The sequence below is a fragment of the Plecotus auritus genome (assembly GCF_963455305.1).
Source record: "Plecotus auritus genome assembly, chromosome: X".
In the NCBI taxonomy this organism is placed as follows: domain Eukaryota; kingdom Metazoa; phylum Chordata; class Mammalia; order Chiroptera; family Vespertilionidae; genus Plecotus; species Plecotus auritus.
In genome coordinates, this window is record NC_137784.1 from 10476788 (window position 1) to 10504519 (window position 27732).

The following is a 27732-nucleotide window of genomic DNA, read 5'->3' on the forward strand; positions in this document are numbered from 1 at the left end:
CACAATTGGGCGAGAGACAGATCCATGGTACCAGCCACCATGAGGCTTCAACCTCAGCATGAACAGAAAGCACAGGCAACAGCTGTGGGCAATTGGATTGTGAGAAGAGGGTCCCTCTTGGCCAAAAGGGCAAAAGGGGCCAATATAGAATGCTCAGGTGCCTTCCCAGGGGGCCCTCTACACGGTGGAAGGGATTAAATCCTTTCATGTCCTTTTTAAATTGCTGCCAGACATTCAAAGAATTCGTTTGTAAGTTTGTTTGGGATAATTGTACATTATGCTGTTGTAATTCTAAAATATCAAGAGATGTGTTACCTTTGTCTCCAATCACCAAAAAGATGATTTTTTATTGATTCCCAAGTGTGCGAGGTACTTTTATAGGTAATGGGGGTAATACAAATCTAGGAAAAATTATAATGACATTGTAGAATAATATCATGTAAGGATATTCTTTGCTCTAGGCCATGGCAATTCCATTTCAAACTGGTTGTCAATTTCTTTTTGTATAGACAAGGTCTTACATTTTCTGCACCTCTCCCAGGAGCAAGTAGTGATAGTTCCTTCCTTTGGTGACCACGCAAGCCAGAAGCCTCTCTTTAATTTTACACACAAAGGAGCAGTGGTTTGATTTTGTGTCATACAAAAAGGAAGCTGGGTGGCGACCCCTGTGTAATTATACTTCCTTGCCCCACCCATGGTCCTCATGGATGACCAAGGTGTTTGGTATTATTGGTGACTACATTAGGTGGGGGATCAGCCCACGTAAGGGCTCTTACCCACGAAGGGTCAGGAACATAAGTCCAAAATACTTCCCCATTTTCCCCAGGTAATATTACCGTATAGCTGATGACTGCTAGCATGGCAAGAAAGACGTTCTCAGGCATTCTTGGGATTCTTGTTACCTCACAATTTCTTTTCTATTTTTTTAATTTTTATTATTATTTTTTTACATATGTGTCCTTATTCCCTCATTACCCCCCACCCCCCACTCATGTCCCACCCCCCTGTTGTCTGTGTCCATTGATTAGGCTCATATAGATGCACACAAGTCCCTTGGTTGATCTCTCCCCCTTACTCCCACCGACCCCTCCTTCCCTGAGGTTTGAGGTTCCAATTGACATTTCTCAGTCTCTGGATCTGTTCTTGTTCATCAGTCTATGATGTTCATTATATTCCACAAATGAGTGAGATCATGTGATATTTATCTTTCTTTGCCTGGCTTATTTCACTTAGCATAATGCTCTCCATCTCCATCCATGTTGTTGCAAATGGTAGGAACTCCTTTTTTACCGCAGTGTAGTATTCCATTGTGTAGATGTGCCACAGTTTTTTAATCCACTCATCTGCTGATGGGCATTTAGGCTGTTTCCAAATCTTAGCTATTGTAAATTGTGCTGCTATGAACATAGGGATGCATATATCCTTTCTGATTGGTGTTTCTAGTTTCTTGGGATATATTCCTAGAAGTGGGATCACTGGGTCAAATAGAAGTTCCATTTTTAGTTTTTTGAGGAAACTCCATACTGTTCTCCACAGTGGCTGCACCAGTCTGCATTCCCACCAGCAGTGCAAAAGAGTTCCTTTTTCTCCACATCCTCACCAACACTTGTCGTTTGTTGATTTGTTGATGATAGCCATTCTGACAGGTGTGAGATGGTACCGCATTGTTGTTTTGATTTGCATCTCTCTGATGATTAGTGACTTTGAGCAGGTTTTCATATATCTCTTGCCCTTCCTTCTGTCTTCTTTCGAAAAGTGTCTATTTAGATCAGTTGCCCATTTTTTGATTGGGTTTTTATCTTCTTTTTGTTAAGTTGTATGAGTTCTCTGTAAATGTTGGAGATTAAACTCTTATTGTTGATATCATTGGCAAATATGTTCTCCCATGCAGTGGGCTTTCTTGTTGTTTTATTGATGGTTTCCTTTGCTGTGCAAAAGCTTTTTATTTTGATGTAGTCCTATTTATTTATTTTCACTTTAGTTTCCATTGCCCTAGGAGCAGTATCAGTGAAGAAGTTCCTTCGGCATATGTCAGAGATTTTTCTGCGTGTGGATTCCTCTAGTATTTTTATGGTTTCCCATCTTATGTTTAAGTCCTTTATCCATTTTTAGTTTATTTTTGTGTATGGTGTAAGTTGGTGGTCTAGTTTCATTTTTTTTTTGCATGTATCTGTCCAATTTTCCCAACACCATTTGTTGAAGAGATTGTCTTTACTCCATTGTATGTTCATGCCTCCTTTGTCAAATATTAATTGCGCATAGTGGTTTGGGTCGATTTCTGGGTTCTCTATTCTATTCCATTGATCCATATGTCTGTTCTTGTGCCAGTACCAGGCTGTTTTAAGAACAGTGGCTTTGTAATACAGCTTGATATCTGGTATTGAGATCCCTCCTACTTTGTTCTTCTTTCTCAGGATTGCTGCAGCTATTGGGGGCTTTTTTTTATTCCAGATGAATTTTTTGAAGGTTCGTTCTAGCTTTGTGAAATATGCTGTTGGTATTTTAATGGGAAGTGCATTGAATTTGTAGATTGCTTTGGGTAGTATGGACAATTTGATGATGTTGATTCTACCAATCCATGAACATGGTATGTTCTTCCATCTGTTTATGTCTTCCTCTATCTGTTTTTTCAGTGTCGTGTAGTTTTCCATGCATAGGTCTTTTACCTCCTTAGTTAAGTTTCTTCCTAGGTATCTTAATTTTTTTGGTACGATGGTAAATGGGATTGTTTTTTTAGTCTCTGCTTCTGTAAGTTCATTATTGGTGCATAGAAATTCCATAGATTTCTTGGCATTAATTTTGTATCCTGCTACATTGCCGAATTCATTTATTAAGTCTAATAATTTTTTGATGGAGTCTTTAGGGTTTTCTATATACAGTATCAAGTCATCTGCAAATAATAACAGTTTTACTTCTTCTTTTCCAATTTTCATGCCTTTTACTTCTTCTTCTTGTCTGATTGCAATGGCTAGTACTTCCAGCACTATGTTGAACAGGAGTGGTGAGAGTGGGCATCCTTGTCTTGTTCCTGTTCTTAGGGGAAATGGTTTTAGTTTTTGCCCATTGAGTATGATGTTGGCTGTGGGTTTGTCATATATGGCTTTTATTATGTTGATGTATGATCCTTCTATTCCCACCTTGCTGAGAGTTTTTATCAAGAAAGGGTGTTGGATTTCATCAAATGCTTTTTCTGCATCAATTGATATGACTATATGATTTTTATCTCTCAATATGTTTATGTGATGTATCATGTTTATTTATTTGCGAATATTGTACCATCCTTGCATCCCTGGGATAAATCCTACTTGGTCATGGTGTATGATCTTTCTGATGTACTGCTGGATTCGATTAGCTAGAATTTTGTTGAGGATTTTGGCATCTATGTTCATGAGGGATATTGGCCTGTAATTCTCTTTCATTGTGTTATCTTTATCTGGTTTTGGTATTAGGGTGATGCTGGCTTCATAGAAGGAGCTTGGAAGTGTTCCTTCCTCTTGAATTTTCTGGAATAGTCTGAGGAGGATAGGTTTTAGTTCCTCCTTGAATGTTTGGTAAAACTCCCCTGTGAAGCCATCTGGCCCCGGGTTTTTGTTTGCTGGAAGCTTTTTGATGACTGCTTCATTTTCTTCCATAGTTATCAGCCTGTTGAGATTTTTAGAATCATCCTGAGTAAGTTTTGGAAGGTTGTATTTTTCTAGGAATGTGTCCATTTCCTCCAGGTTGTCTAGTTTGTTAGAATAGAGTTGGTCATAGTATTTTTTTAACAATCCTTTGTATTTCTGTGGGGTCTGTTGTTATTTCACCTCTTTCATTTCTGATTTTGTTTATTTGGGTCCTCTCTCTTTGCTTCTTGGTGAGCCTGGCTAGAGGTTCATCAATCTTGTTTATCCTTTCGAAAAACCAGCCCTTGGTTTTATTGATCTTTTGTATTGTTTTATTTGGTCTCTATGTCAGTCCTTCTGCTCACTGTGGGCTTTTCTTGTTGCTCTATTTCTAATTCTTTGAGTTGTTGAGTTAGATGATTTATCACCATTTTTTCTTGTTTTTTTGAGGTAGGCCTGTAGAGCTATAAACTTCCCTCTCAGGACTGTTTTCATTGTGTCCCATAGGATTTGCAATCTTGTGTTTTTATTGTCATTAGTCTCCAGGATGTTTTTAATTTCTTCTTTGATCTCATTGATAACCCAATCATTGTTTAGTAGCATGCTATTCAGCTTCCAAGTGTTTGAATTTTTTGGAATGTTTTTATTGTAGTTTATTTCTAATATTATACCATTGTAGTCTGAGAAAATGCTTGATATGATTTCAATCTTTTTGAATTTGGGGAGACTTTGCTTGTGACCCAATATGTGGTCTATTTTTGAAAATGTCCCATGTGCACTTGAGAAGAATGTATATTCCGTGGATTTGGGGTGAAATGCTCTGAAGATGTCATTTAGGTCCATCTGATCTAGTGTGTCATTAAGAATTGCTGTTTCTTTGCTGATTTTTTGTCTAGAGGATTTATCCAGTGATGTCAGTGGTGTATTAAAGTCTCCTACTATGATGGTATTGTTGTCGATCTCTCCCTTGATATCTTCCAGGAGATTTTTTATTTATTAGGGTGCTCCTGCATTGGGTGCATATATGTTTACCAGAGTTATATCTTCTTGTTGAATTGCTCCCTTTAGTATTATGTAGTGGCCTTCCTTATCTCTTATTATGGCCTTTACTTTGAGGTCTATTTTATCAGATATAAGTATCGCAACCACAGCTTTTTTCTCATTTCCATTTGCCTGAAAAATATTTTCCATCCCTTTGCTCTCAGTCTGTGTGAATCCTTTGCTCTGAGGTGGGTCTCTTGCAGACAGAAAATATATGAGTCATGTTTTCTTATCCATTCAGCTACCCTATGTCTTTTGATTGGTGCATTTAATCCATTTACGTTTAATGTTATTATTGACAAGTACATGTTTGTTGTCATATTTTTCCTTAGTGTTTGTGTTTCTTCTTGCCTTTCTCTTTCTTCTTTTTACAGCAGTCCCTTTAGCATTTCTTGTATTGCTGGCTTGGTAGTGATAAACTCTCTTAGCCATTTTTTGTCTGTGAAGCTCCTGATTCCACCTTCAATTAAGAATGATAGCCTTTCTGGGTATAGTATTCTTGGATTCAGTCCCTTGCTTTGCATCACTTTGTAAATTTCATTCCATTCCCTTCTGGCCTGGTGTGTTTCTGTAGAGAAATCAGTTGATATTCTGATAGGAGATCCCTTGTAAGTAACTTTCTGTCTCTCTCTGGCAGCCTTTAAGATTCTTACTTTGTCGTTGGTGTTCGCCAATCTAATTATGAGGTGTCTTGGTGTCGGTCTTTTGGGGTTCAACTTGTTTGGGACTCTATGTGCTTCTTGGACTTGCATATTTTTTTTCTTGCCAATATCAAGGAAGTTTTCTATCATTATTTCTTCAAAAATGTTTTCTATTCCTTGCTTCTCTTCCTCTCCTTCTGGTATCCCTATTAAGCAAATGTTGTTTCATTTTGTGTTGTCCCAAAGCTCCGTTAGGCTCTCCTCTTCCTTTTAAGTCTTCTTTCCAGTTGCTGCTGTGTTTGTGTGTTTTTTCCTACCTTGTCTTCTAATTCACTGATGTGGGCCTCAGCCTCTTCTAGTCTACTGTTTAAGCCTTCCATTGTGTTCTTTATTGTAGCTATGTTGTACTTCATCTCCTCTTGGTTTCTTTTCATGTTGGTGACATTCTCATTCAGCTCCTTTAGTTCTCATTGAGTTGTGTGTATTTGTCATTGAGTTGTGTGTATTTGTCATCCATCTGTTTAAACATCCTTATAACCATTACTCTGAATTCTGTCTCTGATAAGCTGCTAGCCTCAAATTCATTTAACTCCCTTTCTGGTGGTTCCTCTTTTTCTTTCCTTTGGGGATTGCTTTTTTGTCTTCCCATGTTTTCCTGTAATGTTTTAATTGTAGATCCATTTGCTTTGCTACCCAGGTTCTTTTTGGGATGGTGCTACTGGTGTAATCTCTCAGTTCTCCTAGGCTTGGTAATCTAGTATAGCTCCCTACTTGAGCTATTTGGGTTCTCTTGATGTAGGCCTGTGAGCTTGAGAGGCACAACTGCGGTGTCTAGAAGTCAGCTGCCGTGGAGGGGAGTGTCCCAATTTTTGCTGTCTTGCACCCTTAATTGAAATCACGCATGCCCAGCAGGGACTCACAGTGGCACCCAGGAACCATCTGTTGGGGTGATGGGGCTCAGGGGTCCTGCTCTCTGGAAAAGCATGACTGTGGTGCCCAGAGTTCTGCAGTATTGGGGTGGGCAGACCCAGCTTTTGCTGTTGCACCTGTGGTGGATAGGTGCTTACTCCCAGTGGTGGCTCACAGGAGCACCCGTGGTACATTTGCCAGCGAGGCACACTGAAAGACTCTGAAGGGCCCTGGCAGTGTAGCCGTGCTATTGAGGGGCCTGTGGGCCGGTATCCAGGATGAGTGGATTCAAAACTTCCACTGCTGGGGGGGAGTGCACCCCTTCTTGTTCAAGATCCCACCCAGGGAGAGCTCACAGTGGCTCCCACTAGCGCCCTGTGGGTAGATGGGCTCAGGGTGCCTGCCTGTTGGAACTTCACCTCTGTGGAGGTGCGCTTGCCTGGCACAGAGTTCTGATGCACTCTGAGGGGTCCTGGCACCGCGGTTGAGCCGCTGGGGTGAATGTGGCCAGTTTTCTAGGAAGAGGGAATTCAGAATTTCTACTGCGGGGCTGCGCACCCTTGTCTGTGCAGAATCACACCCTCGGGGGCTCTCAGCAGCTCCCAAGGGCTGCCTAAGGAGTGGAGTGCCCTGCACGGCTGGATATGTGCGAATCTGGAGTTCTGCTGCTGGGGAGTGGGAGGTTGCACTTACTGCTGCCCAGTGGTGCACCTTTGGAGGTGGAGGTCCCAGGGTCCTAGGGTCTGGAGCTGGGGTAGCAGGATTTTGGCTGGAGTGGCTGCTGGGTCGCGGGGCAGTTCCAAGGCCTGTATGGGTGGTGGTGCTGATGAGTTCTTAAAAAAGGCCGTTCTCCCCTTCAAGATGGTGTGGGCTCCGTGCTGGAGTCCCGCCGTCCAGGGAGTGCCCACAGCGGTAGTAGTCTCTCCTCCTTGTCCAAGAGAGCCTGGTCTGCCAGCCCCTGCTGCTCCTGTGAGATTTAACTTTCCCTCACTCACTCACACACACACCACACACATCCACACACTCTCCTTTCATACCCTCACTTTCTCACTTCCTCTCCCTCACCTCCGTCCTGCCAGCTGCCATCTTTTTTCTAAAATATTTTTAAAGCCTTTATCATTACAGAAATGAATGTGGTAGGGAAGAAAATAGCTAACCTAAGTAACTTAGGAAATAATATTTTTGTTGTGTTTTAACACAAATATTTATTGATGGCTTGATGAATATAATTTTAACTAAAACACCAAGACATAACTCCAAAAGAGGAAAGAGCCATAACTTAAGGAACTTTAAATATTCAAGTCAAGAAGCCTCTGAGTAATCCAAATAGATAAGTATTAAATAATTTCCCTTTTATACAACTCCTATATTACATCACTTGATCACAAAGCCAGAATAATACTTCATACAGAATTCCTCATTCATTTATACTTGAACCATCCCACCTGCGTACTTTTCTGTTCCCCACTCCTTTCTTTTCCTTTGCAGTGGTATTCTGTAGCCATTCCCTTCCTGAAGAAGTGTGTACACATCTTTTTTCCCAAGCAAGTAAGTCAGCAAGCAAGGAATGAGTCAGAGAATGTCAGTCACAGGCAGATATATGAATGAATAGACTTAGACATTAGAATGGTAACAGCCTGATTCAGTGAGGTCTAAACTAAGCTGACTTTGGTAAAGAAGCTGCTCTGGCTCGCTGAAAGGTCTGTAATGCCACTTCAGGTTGTGCCAACACCTCTAAATTCTGTGTTTCTAAGAGATTAGCAGTGGTCTACACAGGAAGGTAGGAAGCCAATGTAACCAGACAACTAATGCTTTGGACCTCTATTGGGAGGTGACCATGGCTTCCAGCATAATCATTTGTCAAAACCTTCAGGATACTGAACACAATCTTTTTTTCTTTTTTTAAAGATATATTTTTATTTATTTCAGAGAGGAAGGGAGAGGGAGGGAGAGATAGAAACATCAATGATGAAAGAATCATTGATTAGCTGCTTCCTGCACGCCCCCTACTGGGGATTGAGCCTACAACCCAGGCATGTGCCCTTGACCAGAATTGAACCTGGGACCCTTCAGTCCGCATGCTGACGCTCTATCTATTGAGCCAAACCAGCTAAGGCCACAATCTTTAAATCTCTTGGGAAAGATAAGTTAAGTACTCTAATCTTTTCTACTTGGACATCTGAAGTAAAAAACACCCAAGGACATGCAACACCGAGGCATAAACCATGTTGCAGAGGTGGAAATGTAGGAGGCTTTTAAGGTGCCCAGCTTTCTTGTTCAAACAGCCATGATAAAGTCTCCAAGCATATTATCTGAGCAGCCATTCTGATGGTGACACTCTGGCAACACTGAGGACATCTAGTACCCAGATCTTGTTTCTAAATACTATTCTCTAATAAAAGAAACCAGGTTCCTTGGAGAAATTGTTTATATGGTGAAAAGGAAAATATAAGATAATCCTAGACTCTCTTGAGATGCCAGAAAGCAACAAGTGCTCAGAAAATAATAGGGGTATGTCAAAAGGACATAAGAGCCAACATGGAGGGATCCCAATGGCCAAACCTGGGACACTTTGTGCAATAAAATAATGATAGTAATAGATTATAACACAGAAAATTAAATATATGTGAATATATACTGATATTAAGTAAATTGGGATATGTAAATAAATACATGGGGATGGAGTAGCTCTTCCTTACAGAAGAATTCTAATTAATAAATGTAGAAGTATTGATGGAAATTTTAAAAATCAGCATTACTCAAATATGACAGTAACAATTTTTGCAGGCAGTAATCATCAATGAATGCTAAAATTAGTTGGGTGAAATTACTTTAAGAAACAGGATATTTGCATAAGTCTCAAAGTTTCTCCCCACAAGATAACTTGTTGATTACAGAGAGACAATTGTAACTTTGAAGCTGCTGCAAAAACTTGGTAGACATCATCAAAGTTAACATCACCAGTAGTAGGGCATGCCTATATATACCTCATAATATGATGAATTGAAATGACACTTATGTGGGATTCTTGCCAAAAACGTGTAACCTCAATCTGATCATAAAACATTAGACAACCCCAAACTGAGGGACATTCTGGAAAATAATGGGTCAGTACTCTTCAAAAGTGTCAAGGCCATGAAAGGCAAAGATTGAGGGACAATCTCAAATTGAAGGAGACTAGGGAGATTTGACACCTAAATGCAATATGGGATTCTGGATTGAATCTGGCACTAGGAAAAGGACATGAGTGGGAAACCTAGAAAACCCCAAATAAAGTTAATAGATTAGTTAATAACATTTATCAATGTTCATTTCCTGGTTTCAATAAATGTACTATGGTTGTGTAAGATGGTAACATTAGGAAAAGCTAGATAAGGAGTATATAGGGACTCTACTATTTTTGCAACTTCTCTAAAAGTATACTATTATTCAAAATACACACACACACACACACACACATACATTTAGGCATGAATTTTTCACAGTTCCTGGGTTGTGGCTTATACCATAATACCTATGATAGATATTTGGCTTCAATAAAATGTAAGTTCAATCAGGAAACGCTTAGTTGATCATTACTTTAAATAGCAAAATTTAGAAGACCACAGAGAATATAAGATGATTAGATGTTTACATGGTCCCTAGTAACATCATCATGGCATAGATTCCCATTTCAGAGTGTGGAGTCAGTTTGTCATAGCAGTTCACCTTCATCCCTTCCTGAATGGAATGTTTAGCTCATCTGTTTTCATCAGTCACGTTCCTGGTCCAGGCCCCAATCTGCAAATACTTGGGACATTCACCTGCTATTCCCCTGTGCAAGCCTAATGCAGGCATTTCCAATAGATTACAGCACTCTTTCCCATATAGTCCACACAGCTGGATCGGAGTTGGCACTTGAGCTGAAACATTTATTGCTGTATTCAGCCTGCAGTCAGGTTCATGAGGGCCCTTGAAATCGAAGTCTCTGCTTAGATGTTGACCTCTAGATGTATAGGCACAACGTCATCTTTCCTCACTTGTGTTAAGAGACTCTATCAGTCTCACCAAGTGTCCCTCTCCAAACCTTATAAGTGATCAAGGGGTAGAATGTCTAGTGGTATTGGCAGAAGATGTTTTACATAAGATTGAGCCCTATCCCAACAGTTGATCAGGTTACAGAGGAACACTGAGGCCTAAATCCTTATCATCAGGATTGACAGTTAACTAATTACAATGAATTGTGTCCACAATTATATTCCTTGTCTGACTTGATAAAATTAGCTGGGAAAGGATATTAGGGATTCCTTGTTATTTTATATCCCGATAATGGTTTTCTAACATACCACTGTGGCATCCATGGATTTTAAAAGAAAAGTCTGTCAAATCATACTTTTCTTCTTACCAAGGAGGTGCATTTGGAGGACAAGGGACATTCCAACAACCTTCTTGGTATGTCAATGGAGGAAATCACTCAAACTAGGACCCAGACCTTCTTGGTCATATTTCAGAGCTATAAACAATGACTATGTTTACTCTTCCACTTTATATCTAGAAGAAAAAAAATTGGTCTTAAGAGAAAGCAGCTTCTTAGAAAAACTGAAGTAGTTTACAGAAGAATCAAAAGAGTGAGAATGGACTTCTGAGTCAGGAAAGAGGATTAAAGACAAGAGCTGGCAGAAAGGGTATTTCGATAGCATTTAACCTACCCTGGGATAAAGACCTTCTCACTGCCTCACTCTCTCTCCCATCACCAGCTCTATCTTAGTCTTACTCAGCCCCTCCCTTCCCCTTTCTCCATGGGTCCACATTTAGAGATGTTTGATATTCTATTGGTTTATAAGAACTGCGCCTGAGAAATACTGACAAAGCCTTTCCTTTACTATAAAATAATTATACACTCCACAGTATGCTAGACAGGTCTTGTTTTGCTTTTATAAACTACTAGAGGCCCGGTGCACGAAATTCGTGCACGGGGGTGTGTGTCCCTCAGCACAGCCTGCATTCTCTCCAATCTGGGACCCCTCGAGGGATATCCAACTGCCCTCTCACAATCCAGGACTGCTGGCTCCCAACTGCTCGCCTGCCTGCCTTCCTGATTGTCCCTAACCGCTTCTGCCTGCCAGCCTGATCACCCCCTAACCACTCCCCTGCCAGCATGATTGATGCCTAACTGCTCCCCTGCTGGCCTGTTTGCCCCTAACTGTCCTCCCCTGCAGGCCTGGTCACCCATAACTGCCCTCCCCTGAAGGCCTTGTCCCCCTCAACTGCTCTCCCCTACAGGCCTGGGTCTCCCCCAACTGCCCTCCCCTGCAGGATTGGTCTCCCCTAACTGCCCTCTCCTGTAGGCCTGGTCCCCCACAACTGCTCTCCCCTGCAGGCCTGAGTCCCTCCCAACTGCCATTCCCTGTAGGCCTGGTTGCCCCCAACTTCCCTCCTCTGCTGGCTTGGTCACCCCTAACTGCCCTCCCCTGCAGGCTTGATCGCCCACAACTGCCCTCCCTTGCAGGCCTGGTCCCTCCCAACTGCCCTCCCTGCTGGCCATCTTGTGGTGGCCATCTTGTGTCCACATGGGGGCAAGATCTTTGACCACATTGGGGCAGCCATCTTGTGTGTTGGAGTGATGGTCAATCTGCATATTACTCTTTTATTAGATGGGATAGAGGCCTGGTGCATGGGTGGGGGCCAGCTGGTTTGCCCTGAAGGGTGCCCCGGATCAGGGTGGGGGTTCCCTTGGGACATGGGGCGGCCTGGGTGAGGGGCCTGTGGTGGTTTGCAGGCTGACCACGCCCCCTGGCGACTCAAGTGGAGGCCCTGGTATCTGGGGTTTATTTATCTTCTATAATTGAAACTTTGTAGCCTGGAGCGGAGCCAAGCCTTCTGCTTGCTCGGTGACGGCATCCTTTTCTATTGGTATTTATGTATCTTCTATAATTGAAACTTTGTAGCCTTAAGTGGAGGCCTGGGCCAGCCAGGGTGTGCGGAAAGCTTGGCTTCCTCCATCACTGGGGGCAACCCTAGCCTCCTGCTCTTTCCAGCTCTGTGGCTGCGGCCATTTCTGTTTGGGTTTATGTATCTTCTATCATTGAAACTTTGTAGCCTTGAGTGGAGGCCTAGGCCAGCAAGGGCAGGTGGAAAGCTTGGCTTCCTCCATTGCCGGGGAAACCCAAGCCTCCCTCCTGCTCTCTGTGGCCGTAGCCATCTTGGTTGGGTTTATTTGCATATTTGCTCCTGATTGGTTGGTGGGCGTGGCTAGTGGGCGTGGCTAGTGGGTGTAGCGGAGTGATGGTTAATTTGCACATTACTCTTTTATTAGATAGGATCTTTATGGTTTTGCAAGCTCTCTCAGAAGTATTCTGTTGATATATGACCTGTCTTAAAATGGTTGTGTCCATCCAGTCTCTCTTGCTTAAACTTAGTTGTTTCCTTTTGTCACATCTAATTTGCTCCCTTAAACCAGTTAACAAAAATTCTAACCTTGGTAGGAGAACCTTTGACATAGAAATTCTTCTGCAATCCTATGCCTTCAATTGCTTCATTCTGCCTAAAGAAATGTTCAAATACTTAGTCCTACTCTCTTGCCTCTGTACAATCTGGTCCTAACTTATCTTTCCAGATGGATTTCCCACAAATCCTTTGCACAGACATTAGACCTCAGTCAAACCAAACTATATGTACTCATCTAGAAAATATCCTGCACTCTTTTTTTAAATTTCTTTATTGATTATGGTATTACATATATGTCCTTATTCCCCCATTATCCCCCAACCCCCCCATTCATGCCCTTACCCCCCTGTTGTCTGTGTCCATTGATTAGGCTTATATGCATGCATATAAGTCCTTTGGTTGATCTCTCCCCCTTACCCCCACCCTCCCCTACCTTCCCTGAGGTTTGACATTCTGATCAATGTTTCTTTGTCTCTGGATCTGTTTTTGTTCATCAGTTTATGTTGTTCATTATATTCCATAAATGAGTGAGATCATGTGATATTTATCTTTCTCTGCCTGGCTTATTTCACTTAGCATAATGCCTCCAGCTACATCCATGTTGTTGCAAATGGTAAGAACTCCTTCTTTTTTACTGCAGCGTAGTATTCCATTGTGTATATGTACCACAGTTCTTTTATTTTTTATTTTTTTTTAATAGATTTTATTGATTTTTTACAGAGAGGAAGGGAGAGGGATAGAGAGCAAGAAACATCGATGGGAGAGAAACATCGATCAGCCGCCTCCTGCACACCTCCCACTGGGGATGTGCCCGCAACCAAGGTATATATGCTCTTCACCGGAATCGAACCTGGGACCCTTCAGTCCACAGGCCGACGCTCTATCCACTGAGCCAAACCAGTTAAGGCCACAGTACCACAGTTCTTTTAATCCACTCATCTGCTGATGGGCATTTAGGCTGTTTCCAAATCTTAGCTATGGTGAATTGTGCTGCTATGAACATAGGGGTGCATATATCCTTTCTGATTGGCGTTTCTAGTTTCTTGGGAACTCATACAACTTAATAAAAGGAAGTTAAACAACCCAATAAAAAAAATGGGCAACTAGCCAAAACCGGTTTGGCTCAGTGGATAGAGCGTCGGCCTGCGGACTGAAGGGTCCCAGGTTCGATTCCGGTCAAGGGCATGTACCTGGGTTGCGGGCACATCCCCAGTAGGGGGTGTGCAGGAGGCAGCTGATTGATGTTCCTCTCTTCATCGATGTTTCTAACTCTCTATCCCTCTCCCTTCCTCTCTGTAAAATATCAATGAAATATATATTTAAAAAAAATGGGCAACTGACCTAAATAGATACTTTTCGAAAGAAGACAGAAGGAAGGCCAAGAGACATATGAAAACCTGCTCAAAGTCACTAATCATCCTAGAGATGCAAATCAAAACAACAATGAGGTATCATCTCACACCTGTCAGAATGGCTATCATCAACAAATCAACAAATGACAAGTGCTGGTGAGGATGCGGAGAAAAAGGAACCCTCGTGCACTGCTGGTGGGAATGCAGACTGGTGCAGCCACTGTGGAGAACAGTATGGAGTTTGCTCAAAAAAACTAAAAATGGAACTCCCATTTGACTCAGTGATCCCACTTCTAGGAATATATCCCAAGAAACTATCCTGCACTCTTAAAACAGTATCTCCATTTGGAATGCCCCCTATGCCATTGTGGCCTCTTATTTATTTCTTCGTTTTGAAAAACAAAACAAAACACCAACAACAATTGGGCAGCAACTATCAATAAGTACTAAAGGAATACAAAAATGAGTGAGACATAATCTCTGTCATCTAAGGAAATTATATGGTACTGACTATAAGGTGTAACTGGTGTGTGGTGTTAAAATGGGATTGGATTTTAGGATCAAACTTCATGGTAAAGGTAGCATTTGGGAAGGCCTTGAAGGATGGGGTAGACTTTTGATGTGAATGCTGGGAAGAAAAGGATTAAAGGCTGAGGAAACCAAGAGAGCAATCACACAGAGGCAGGAGAAAGTACAATGCTTATACATGGATTCAGATACTTTGTTTTGGCTGCAATGCTTTAATAGACCAGATCTTGAAGGATCTTGAATGCCAGACTAAAAAGCTTGAATTTATTCCATGGGCATAGGAAATTATTGAAGGGCACAGAAGTAGCATGATCAGACAGATCCTTGCTTTATGAAAATACCAGGCCATGCATGTATAGGGGTAATTTCCTCAATTTCTAGAGGCTTTTTCTTAGTATAATAGGGAGAGAAGAATGTGACGTTAGTTTAAAACATAAGATTGCAGGAATGGTGATGTCTGTCACACTCTCCATTTAACTTACCTGTCTGGTCTTTGCAGAAGGTAGATGGATCTTGGAGTCTGGCTGTAAAAAGCTTGTGACTTTCATTGTAGCTGCTGTTTCAATGTGGTATTTTTGGAGCAAATCAGCACAGCACCTAGCATGTGCAATGATACAGCTATTGAATCCAGCAAATACTTTTCCCCTCTATAACCATTTTCAAGGGTCACCAGGAACACTTTGCTTTTGAGACTATGTCAGCACTCCTGCTCTCTGTCATAAGCTGCAAAGATCATTATTGTCTTGACACCTTACAGAACATCACAATGCTTCATATTTTCCTCATTGGTCTAAGAAACCAGAAGGAACAAGTACTTTAGATGCCTCTGATACAAGCAAACCAGGGGTGAAAGCCTGGTAGCATATGTTTTATCAATCAGGGTCCAGTCAGGAAAATAGAAACCACACTAGTTACTTTAACAGAAATAATTCTAAAGGGAGTAATTATAACATTGACATGATAAATGGAAAACTGAGGTGACACAGAGATAGTAACTACAGAAAACAGCTGACACTTCTAGGGAAGAAGCTAACAGAATGTAGCTGGCGAGGAAGAAATGATGTTGCAGAGTTCCAGCATAAAAATGTAGAATATGCAAGAACAGATTTAGAGCTGTCAGACATCTTAATAGCCAGCATAATAGCTACCTAAAGTATTAGCCAATGAGTCTGGTTTATATGAAATATTCTGAGAAATAAAGAAAAGTTTTTGTTGTAGATTTTAGTTTTAGAATTCTTTCTTTTTGAAACATTAGCCTGGCTGTGGAATAGCCAATAAAATTACTTTTCTGTACACATTATTATAGAATATTCCCAGGTTGACATTCTCCTGCATGCCTGAGACATTTACTAGTAATTCATTGTTAAAATTATAAGCAGGCAATGGAATACTACTCACAATAAAAAAGAACGAATTACTGATACACACAACAACTAGGATGGATCTGAAAGGCATTATGCTGAATGAAAGAAGCTAGTCTCAAAAGGTATGATTCCGTTTATATGACACTTTCAAAAAGACAAAACTGTAGTGATGGAGAAGAGATTAGTGGGTCCCAGGGGCTAGGAATGGGAGGAGACTTTGACTATAAAGGGATAGTGTGGGTAATGGCAATGTTCTGAATCCTGATTGTGGTAGGATTACATGAGTCTATTCCATAACATTCATAGAGCCATACTCAAAAAGTGTTGATTCAAAACAGGGAAAAAAAGGAAACAGGATAAAAGTTAAAACAGAATGTGCATGGCTTGTGTATGAGAAGGTAATATCTTTTTTTTATTATTTGATGTGATAAGGTCAAGTATGACCCCACTGGGCTTTTGCCACATCTGACCTGAGTTGTGAAGGAAAAGTGTCACTTAGAGTGAGACTAAATGTGCAACATCTCTTCAGTTTCCACACACGCTTGGAGCCCCTAGCTGAGGGCAAAATATAGAGGGTGAGGGAGGAACTCTCCCTGAATCTCTGGGATGTTCTGGGACTCCTGCTGCCAGCTCCTGCGATTTGGGTGAGCGTGTTTGTGCTGTTTGCAGCAGTTCAAAGTCACCTTCCCTTCCTTGCACTTCAAAGCCTGGCCTGCCTTTTCCCCACTTGTGGATTTTATTTGGTGCTAGCAACCTTTGAGGATTGACACTAAGTGGCCCTTGGTAGTGACCCCACTAATTAGCAAAGCTGGCCACAGGGGATGAATAAGCTACTTGCTGGCATCAACATCACAGTGATCATGGTCCAGTGGACCTTGTTTTGTGTTCTTCTTGACAGTCCAGAACAATTCCTGTGAATAAACAACTGAGTGGCGGCAGGAAGTGTTCTAGCCTCCTTGGAGCACTCTTTTCCATTCATGCAGGAACTACTTTCCATACATGCTTCAAAATACAGTTTTGTTATGCTCTACACATTTAACTTGCTTCATTAATAGAAGCCTATTAAAGTATTCCTGGACTTTAAAATACATAAAATCATTTTGCATTTCATCACCCTAATAATTTTTGTTTGGTTCCGGCTGAGATCAAAAGGAAAGAAATATTCTTTGCAGTTAACACACTGTATTTCAGAAAGCCTCCCTTTGAATGAAAACTGCACCAATCCCATTGCCCTTCAAGGTCTGCTCACTGGGGAGTTGATTTTATACTCAAAACATCTATCATCTATTATAGAAGGATTCTATAATGAAGGAGCACTGCCCTAGCTGGTTTGGCTCAGTGGATAGTGCATCGACCTGTGGACTGAAGGGTCCTGGGTTTGATTCTGGTCAAAGGCACATGCCTGGGTTGTGGGCTCGATCCCCAGTGTGGGGTGTGCAGAAAGCAGCCGATCAATGATTCTCAGTCATCATTGATGTTCCTCTCTCTTTCTCTCTCTCTCCCTTCCTTTCTGAAATCAATAAAAATATTTAAAAAAATAAAATGAAGGAGAGCTTACTCTTTTGTGTTCGGTTTATTTGGCTCTTGGTTTCATTGATCTTTTCCATTGTTTTTTAGACTCAATTTTATTTTATTTTTTTTCCTTTTTTTAAGACTCTATTTTATTTCTGCTCTTAATTTTATTATTTCCTTTGTTCTACTTACTTTGAGCTTTTTTTTGTTGTTCTTTTTCTAGTTCCTTTAAGGGTAATGTCAGATTGTTTATTTGAGATTTTTGTTTGTTTGTTTCTTTTTTTTATTAAGGTATTATATATGAGATAGGTGTACAATCCTATGAATTTCCCTCTTAGGACTGCTTTGGTTGTTTCCCATAGATTTTTTTTTTTTGGTTGTTATATTCTTATTTTCATTTGTTTCAAGGTATCTTTTTATTTCTTCCTTGATATCATTGTTAACCCATTCATAGTTTAGTAACATGTTATTTAGTGTCCATGTCTTTGTGAGTTTATTTTTTTATTGTGATTAATTTCTAGTTTCATACTATTATGGTCAGAGAAGATGCTTGATGTGATTTCAGTCTTCCTAAATGTATTGAGACTCATTCTGTGTCCAAAAATATGGTCTATCCCAAATATGTTACATGTACACTTGAAAAAAATGTATATTCTGCTGCTTTGAGGTGAAATGCTTTGAAGATATCAGTTCAATCTATGTGATCTGTGTCATTTAAGGCTGCTGTTTCCTTGTTGGTTTTTTGTCTGGAAAATCTATCTATTGATGTCAATGGGTGTTAAAATCCCCTACTATGACCATATTTTGTATGAGTTTTGTGTGTGTGTGTGTGTGTGTGTGTGTGTGTGTTTGTTTTGTTTGTTTTTTGCAAAGTACTTCCCTGGAGAGTTGAGGACTTTATGGTAGCAATATCTGTTAGGGAAGAGAAATAAAGGTGTGGTTTGGAAAAGCAGACTTATCAATAATAAGGTCATTTTCCCCAGTCTGATTAGTTATGCATTTTCATGTTTTAAATTGATATTAATGTATAATGTGGTTATAAGAAGAACCCAGTACACATCTATTCCCAAATAGCTCCCTCCTAGCCTACAACCATTGTCTAGAATTCAACTTCAGAGATTTATTTATTTGGATTTATCACTAGTAGTTCTTAGCACGTTAATATGAGTGCATCTATGGGCTTCTTTCTAGCCTCTCAACTGGCTGGGAATGCAGTGTGAAGGGTTTAAGCACTTGGGAGTTGCTAAATTCAGGCCCTTTGGATAAGCATGAAGGCCCTGACTGCCAAAGCATAAACCAGAAAATGGAAGAAAGACTTGGGACATAGAAAGCATAGGATATGCCCTGAACTTTTATTTACCTCAAAGTTCTCCGTCCCACCCCCCTCAAGTTGCTCACTTTGGTAATGTTAGAATTGAGGAGAAAGGAAGGTGAGAATCACAATATGAGTTAAAAATATTATAAAGCATGTTTGGAAGATAAGAGTACAGTGCCAGCTAGTAGGAGACTTTGGGAAAGTTTCAAGGGAATAAAAGTGCTGTGCAATTGCAGCAGCAACAGTGATAAGTGAAGAAGGTTTTGCCAGACTCCTTTAAGCCTTCAGAAAGATCAAAATACTTCATATTTATGTACAATTCATACAAACACTCCAGTGAAGAAAATGCGGTAAACAAGGACCCTCCCATAATATGTGCAGAAATATGGGGACTTGGTCTATGGACAAACAAGTGGGATAGAATGAGAATAAGATCCCAAATCAGCTCACTAGGAACCCAGTGTGCCTTGCATTGGTCATCTTCAAACTAATGTTTTATTATTTTATTAAAATGTACCACAACATCCATTCTTTTTTTTTTAAATGGGAACTTTTTTATTTCAAGAAAAATGATATTAAATATAATAATGTTACATGCAGTAAATACAAATTAATCAAGAAAAACAATCTTAAATATAATATTACATGCAATAAGCATTAATATTTCAAGAAAAAAAGGATTTTAAGTACAATAATATTACCAAAACTGTACTAACATAGTATGATATCACAAAAGTTGTAGGAAATATTAAAAATCTGCAAATAACAGGATTACTTCTATTATATTCTAAAATACTATTTTTCTCCCCTGGCTCTATTTTTGTTCATCAGTTTTGTTGGTCATAATATTCCACAAATAGTGAGATCATGTGATATTTATCTTTCTCCGACTGGCTTATTTCGCTTAGCATGATGTTCTCCAGGTTCATCCATGCTGTTGCAAAGAGTTCCTTCTTTTTTACAGCACTGTATAGATGTACCACAGTTTTTTAATCCACTCATCAGCTGATCGGCACTTAGGCTGTTTCCAAATCTTAGCTATTGTAAATAGTGCTGCTATGAACGTAGGGGTGCATATATCCTTTCTGATTGGTGTTTCTAGTTTCTTTGGATATGTTCCTAGAAGTGAGATTACTGGGTCAAATGGGAGTTCCATTATTAGTTTTTTGAGGAAACTCCATACTGTTCTCCACAGTGGCTGCACCAGTCTGCATTCCCACCAGCAGTGCACAAGGGTTCCTTTTTCTCTGCATCCTCGCCAGCACTTGTCATTTGTTGATTTGTTGATGATAGCCATTCTGACAGGTGTGAGATGGTACCTCATTGTTGTTTTGATTTGCATTTATCAGATGATTAGTGACTTTGAGCATGTTTTCATATGTCTCTTGGCCTTTTGTATGTCCTCTTTTGAAAAGTGTCTATATATGTCCTTTGCCCATTTTTTTATTGGATTGTTTATCTTCCTTTTATTAGGTTGTATGAGTTCCCTGTAAAATTTGGAGATTAAACCCTCATCGGAGATAACATTGGCAAATATGTTCTCCCATGCAGTGGGCTTTCTTGCACAACATCCATTCTCTAGTAAATAATTTTCATGTTTAAAACAGCATGATAGTAATAAATCAGTTCTGAAAGTCAACTGCTACAAGTGCCATGTGGTATCAGTTAGATCACAAGCCAAAGCCAATTTTTCAAAACATTTCCTGCTGGAATACCCACAACATTTTAACAGATGTATTTTGGAAAGTTCTGAAACAAAATAAACCCCATCAGTATATAAAATAAAACCAAAAATAAAGTAAAATGTGGAGGGATGATTTTTTTCTTTTGGCAGTAAGAGAAAGGACTGGGAAAATTTTGAGATCTTTGGAGAAATAGCCACAAAAGTGAAGAAATGAACTTTTCTTATACACAACACTAGAAATATTGGGGTTTGGAAAATGTATCTTGTTATTCACCAAAGAAATGTCTTTGACTGCTTTTGAGTATAATGTCTATTATTTCTTGTTTTGAACACCCACCATAACTATAACTAGCTTTTGTTGAAGCAGATTTATGAGAAGCTAGAGAAAGGATTTGAGAGTATAACTGATAGGCCAGCAGGGACAAGAATAGGATGAAAGCATCAAAGAAGCATCTTTTGTCAGGGACAAGATGGGTATAACTGGTAGTGGCTGATTCTAAAATGGTGAAACTTAAAGTCTGGGGCCTCCCAAAATCAGTGTTAGGAAGGTCAGAATGAGAGCCTGGAAAAGGAAGGAGACATTTTTTTTCTCCAATATCTCATTATGAAAAATTTCAAAAGTACAGAAAAAAAAGTCTAAATGATTATGCAGTGAGCATGCATATACTCACAAGGGAGATATTATTTGTTCCACTGGGGCTGATTTTTACCCTCATCAAAGAAATACTCTTGAATGAATGAATGAATGGTCTAACAATCTTTCCACACACTTATTCTGGGGAAGTCAAGGTAGTTCACTGCTACTCCTGCATGGAGTAGTAATTCCAAAAGCAGGAGTCTCTATGGGTCTGCTTCTATAATCTGTTGTTTGGTATGCTTCTTGCTCATTCTGTCTTGTCTCCTCCTTGCCTTGTTATCTTTCACTTTGACAATGCTGTGCTGAATAATCATATGTGACATAATTTGATATTATTCCTTCAGAGAGGATTGTTTTGCTTGTGTATGCCAGGAACATGGGGGTGCTAGCAGTACAACAAATATTTATTGAGCATTACGGAGGCAGTAGAAATACAGTTATGAATAAGAAATGGTTCCTGCCTTTAAAAGTCTTACCCAGAATAAGCAATAAGATTCATTTAAAAGGAGCCTTTAAAGAATAATTTAGTGCATACAAGTATGATCAGCATGCAGCTTTTCCTAACCTGATCCATCTGCACCTATTAAGGAGTGGCATACTGAGCCATGCAGAGATGCCCTGGGGTATCAGTATTTTGCAGTTTTATTTCATAGATAATTTAGAAAAAAATTCTATGAACTGATTATTGCATTCATCACATAAAATTCTAATCAGAACAATTTTACCTCCTTTGACCAAACACCTAGGAAAGATGATGCTTTAAAACACTATACTAAGGCAGTTACTAATTCATGGCAGAAATAAAACCATAGCCTATTTGAATATTATAAATCAAAATACTCTGAATCAACTGACCATCTGCAGGGATTCAAGTGCTTGTGTCTTGGTGGTAGAACCAAAGAACATAATCCTTTCACAGACAAGCTCAAGAGTACCTAATTTCATCCCTCACAAGCTGGAGGTTGGAGTCACTATCAAGAGAATGATTAGTTGAAAAGGAATATTCTGAGGAGTATAACTCACAGAGACCTTGACTTAATATTGATGACCCAAACTGAATAGTCTGAGCAGTCTCTCTCTGGACTTACTATCCTTAGTCATTTCCAGGTGTTACCTCATGCTTGTTTAATGGGATTGGGGGTTTCTCAAACAGATGAAAAGTCACTCCTCATCTCTCACTCCTGAAAAAAAATACTCAACAGGAGAAGTGACTTAGGAGATTTAAGACAAGTTACCAAAGTTAGTATATTAATATCATTAATATGTTTTCTGCCTTGCAGTTTCCTGCTGTTTGACTTTTTGAAATCCTTTCATGAGACACCAAAGCCTTTGGTTTCTTAGAAACAAATTCCTTTACTATGTAGGTTTTGGTTTCAGGCTCCTTTTTTCTTACTTCCATGAGTTTTCTCTCTATTTTGTATACCCCAATGTCTTACTTGAGACCTGCACATCACTATCTGTGACTGCTTCTTATGAGAGAGCCAGGTTAAGTGTCTGAACTCAGGCCACATATGCCATATCTATCAAAATGATCACTTTCAGTAGGGAAGCCATAGACCCTACAAAATCATTTGTCTTAAATAATATATAGATCAAAGCTAACTATGCCTGAGGAGATGGCATTTGCTATGCTTAAAAATTAATGAACAACAATGCATGCATGCCAATGGCTTAAGAATAACTAGAATCAGCATATGTCAGTACCATGGAACCAAGGGTTGCTTGTGGTTTCCTCTGTTTGTTTTCACCTATTTGCACTAAGATGGTAAATTCTCTTGGAATCTGTGGCACCTGCTTCCTCCTGAGATCTTGAGTATGACCCTTACTTTATTTTGGTTTCCCATCACTGTTAAAAAGCACAGAGCTGGTATCATTCAAGTTTACAAATAGTTTGTTAGAGCTCTTACAATGAGGAGGCATTTTGTTGGCATCATGAAAGACTGAAAGGAAAATGAAATATAGCTCCTGACCTCTAGGAATTTTTAACTTAATAAATGAAAAAATACACACCAGGGATAATTCATGTTACATTAGAGCCATGCTACATGGAAAATGCTGTAATAGAAGCCAAATTGAATCCAATGCTGACATGGTTTAGAATTTTAAAAGAGTTCTAACATCTTAGTAGATACTGAAAAGTGGACTCTGGTTACCAGATTATTCTCCAAAGAAGACCGGCTACATAATTTGTGGGTCCCAGTGCAAAGTGAAAATGCAGGCCCCTTACTCAAAAACTAAGAATTTCAAGACAGTGACAAGTGTGAAGTCCTTCTCAGTGCGGGGTCCTATTTGACTGCACAGGTCACATGCCCATAGAACTGGCCCTGTCATCAAATACAGTCAATGAATATGAGGAAGAGACAATTTCTGAACAGCCCAGAGGAGGGCTTTTTACACAGGAAATTTTCTTCCAAGTAGTTCATAGGAAAATAAACTCACTCCAAGGAAAGAAAATAATTCATTCTTTTCCCAATTAGCAAATGTGATTGGTATCTGAAAGATAGAAAGTTACAATTTGCAAAAACAATTTCACAGATCTTTACAGCTACAAAGTAGGGATAATAATAATAGTGATAGTAGTAGCTGACGCTAACATATAGAGCTTATTATGTGCCAGGACTTTTCTAAGTCTATTATGATATTTACTCATTTAATCCTCAAAACATCCCTGGAGGGTAGAATCTATTATTTTTCTACCCTACAGATGAGGAAACTGACCTTAGAAGAGTTGAGTAATTGTCCCAGTTACATAGTGAATAAGTGGTAGAGCCAGGATTTGAACTCCGTCTAGCTCCAGAGTCTGTGCTCTTAACCACTATTTACGCTACTTCTCATAAAATAAAGATGAAAGAAGGAAGGAAGGAAAAAGGAAGAAAGGAATATGTCATCCCATTACATTCATTCATTAATATCATAGATTTGTCTTAACCAGGGTATACAGTGTGTTGTGTGCATGTTTTAATTTTTTTCTTTTTTTGCATTTCATGTTCATAGTTTAACAGCACCCGTTCGCCCTCCCCCACTGAGTGTTGCCACATGACCCCATGGAGTAGAAAGGTACTGGTTCTGAAAACATTCCATTGCACCCTACTTCACTCTCTCCAGACACTTCCACTTTCTTCTCTTTATGGCAAACTCTGTTGTTTCTAATTAGCACAGATATTCTTTTAAATCAATTTAAAGAATGGGTATTTTCCTAACTTGAATTAAAATGTAATTTAGACAGCCATGCCATTCATTGGCTTTTCTTCCCATTTACTTCCCCCTATACATACACACCCCTAAGTTGCAAATAAGGCTCTGTTCAACGAGAGCATCACCTAACACTACTCCTGGACTTTGTAGTTCGGAGGAAAGAAATTCCACTTGCCTTATATTTATAAAAACTATAAAGGTTCGTCTTATATTTATCAAAACTGTAAAGGTTCATCTTCTCAAGTAAAAAAAAAAAGACAACAGGACAAAAGGATTCTCTAGCAGTCAATTGTCCCTGTCACCATTAAATAAAAAGTGCTTTTGTCTGCTGGTCAGAGCCTGTAGTCAGGTCACTATTCTTTGTTTCCCAGCCCATTGTTATTCAAGGAAGGAATCACCTACAAAATGTGGCCATTGGTGGTGGGAGTTTCTCCCCAGCTCTGTACTCTCTCTGTCTCTTTCTGTCTCTCTTTTTGCATGCACCAAACTTTTTTTTTTCTTTTTGGAAGTTACCTAGGAAACAGTCTTTTGTGCTCCAACTTTATTTGAGCTATTTGCTTCCCTGGGAGTCTGCACAAAAGCTGAAGAGAGAAAGAATGTTTTTACTAAAACATTCATGGCAAACAAATTTTTCTCAAAGGGGGGATCATATCCTGTTGAGTGTATTAGGGGGCATTGACGATACCTATAACAAGGTAAGCAAATGTTGGGGGTTAATTTAAACAACTGGCTCTGGAATCTTCTCTTTAAGGGGACTTAAGAACAGTTCATTTGACAATATGTGAAATCCTCTGAGTCAACAGAGCATAATGCTTCCAAATATGAAGATGAGAAAAATTTTTAATGGTCCTGACTTTAGGATAGAATATTATTAAAATCAAACTGGAACAAAAGGAAAAATTATTTTTTTTCTACAAAACCTGCCTTCCTCCAAATTATGGAAAGAAATAAAATGAGGTTCAGTAGTGGAAACTAAGTCTTTTAATAATCTGAAATCAAAATTGGGATGGAGCCTTTTTAATAATCTGGGCTAGGAACCCAAACCTGAAATCAAAGTCAGACAATATTAATATCTATCAAAAGTTTGGATGGAGATTTTTCAAATGTCCTATATAAGTCAAGGCCTCTAACTACACAGCTGGAAGAAAAACTTAGCACTGTAAAGCCGAAAGATAATAAATAAGGACTGTTTTACTCTTCCAGATTTGAAAAAGAAATTCATTTAAATTCCCCCAACACCATTTATATTTTTCACTATAGTTTGGGGGGAGATTCTTCACTTTTGCTTTTCCCTGTGCATATAGTATTTTTTAAATGTTATTCACAAACTCCATAGTCCTGGAGTAAAATAACTCCTTGTGTTTTAATCCGGTCTCTCAGATGAGGTTGGTTTGTCCTTCAGATAATGTGTTCTGGAATGTCTCCTGATTCCAGGTTTTCTGGCACATTTTCAAAAATGTTTAATAGGCTCCAAATCATCTCTTCCCTTTGACCCTAGGCATCTAGAGCTCTCAAGACTTTCAATAGGAATTTATGGCAAGATGGATATCGAGAAAGTAGATCTACCTCTTACTGCGTTAGAGACATTTTTCTTTAGATTGAAGTTTGGGGATTTCTGGTCAAATTCCATTTGACCTGAAAAGCATGTTTATTTAACTTACTTTTTCCTCTTGTGTCACTTTATTATTAAAATTATAACTTTCAATTAGTTGTGTTTACTATTTATAGGAATTCTTCCTTAGACCTAAAAGCTTATATCTGACCAAATCTTTCTTAACTAAACTGTGAAATTCCTTATATGTGTGTTATATATAAACATTAATGATTGAGTCCCAATGTACTACATTTGCAGTCCCATCCCCCGGAGGATGAAGATACAGATGTCATGCTAGGACAGAGGCCGAAAAACCCAGTACACAATATCCCCTCCACACTGGACAAGCAGACCAACTGGAGCAAAGCACTACCTCTCCCGACGCCAGAGGAGAAGATGAAACAAGATGCTCAAGTGATTTCTTCTTGCATTATTCCCATCAATGTCACTGGTATTGTTCTGTTCTTTTCTTAGGGGCAGTTGGGTCAGAATATTCTGTGTAGTAAATATGTTCAAAACCTGTGCTGCTGAGGGTACTAATTAAGAATACTGCTTTGTGACCAAGTAATACCTTTTTATCAGAATACAACTCAGAAGATGTTCAATATGCTTTTGTCAGGCTTTGAACATCAATTTGCATATGTTTCACTGGGCCACTTGTTATGTAAATGATGGACAGTTTCTTTTCAGAAACAAAAATTCACCAAATAGCTCTTTGGCCATAGCTGACTGAAATAATGGAGAAAGCAGCAGTGATTAATCATATGATAATGATGCATGGCACAGCAAGAAAAAACGCCCCCCCCCCCCCCCCCCCGTAAACCCTGGGTTCCTAAAACTGCAAGTAATGATCCTGTAGACCAAGTATAAAATCTGTTTGCATGCTTCCTTGGATGAAGATAGGCTTGTTTAAAAGATTGTTTAGAATTCTGAAGCAATTTTAGGGATTTTTTACCTAAAAATATATGGATTCATAGATGAAAGCTGAATTCTACTCTAAAGTCAGAAAGCCTGTCTTCTGTGCACTCTGCTTTCCTCCTCCTGTGTATTGAGAGTGTGAATATTAGTCTAGGTTGAATGCAAGCCTGTCCAGGCTTTTCTGGAAAAGTTTATTGGCAGCAATTGTAAATTCCAGAATTGGATCTGGTAATCTTTGTAAGTAAAATAATGTTATAAAATATTCTAACTTTCAAAGATGGAACTTAAATGATCTATTTATTGGGCTTTCTTGAAGCTTCTCTAATAGTTATATTTTAACTTATTTATATATTGAAAATTTCAAAATGGCCATATTATGACTGATTTTTCATCCTTATACCAAATGACTACATATTGCATGTTATGTGAGATGCAATTTGGTCACAGCTATTAGTAACCCCACTCAAATTTCTCTCACATAAAGTGGGGATCAAATAATAACCTTGTATCTGGCATAGTTATTTCCTTCTTGGAAAAAAAGGAGTTCTAGTTGGTCAGCTGGCTGTGAGCTGGTGGTTCATTTTCTTCATGACCTATTCAACTTATAGAAGAAATTGTTCTCAGAATGTGTACCTTATCTGATCTCCATGATCTAAATGGGATGGATTAGGGGAGTTCAGCTGTCAAATGGATCACTTTGGCATCCTCATAAACTAACTTTCAGTTCTGGGGACATCTGATTATTAGCAGCACCTGCTTTCTTCATGGCACTGTAAGTAAAACCTTGTTTTCAAATTTAGTTCTTTGATTATGGGTCTTATGATTCAGGGAAGGGAAAGATCTTTCTTTCCTTCTGCTTTATTTCAGGAATGCTCAGACTAAAGCCTAGATTATCTGTTGATTTCAAGAGCTTTAATGAGCAAGTTGTTGATTATGCCTATATAAGAAAAAGTGTCTGTGTCTGTATGCTATGTGTTCTATAATTATTATGATTAGAATGAAGGATTTTAATTT

General features: G+C 39.3%; 1 protein-coding gene across 1 annotated transcript in view; it reads left to right on the forward strand.

The window, feature by feature from the left end:
• The window catches only part of NHS (NHS actin remodeling regulator), a 360638-nt gene that overhangs the window by 315466 nt on the left and 17440 nt on the right, over positions 1–27732 (forward strand). Inside the window, exon 4 of the mRNA XM_080653713.1 lies at positions 26059–26251. Coding sequence (XP_080509839.1) covers positions 26059–26251 — 193 coding nt within the window. The remainder of the gene's footprint in view (positions 1–26058; positions 26252–27732) is intronic.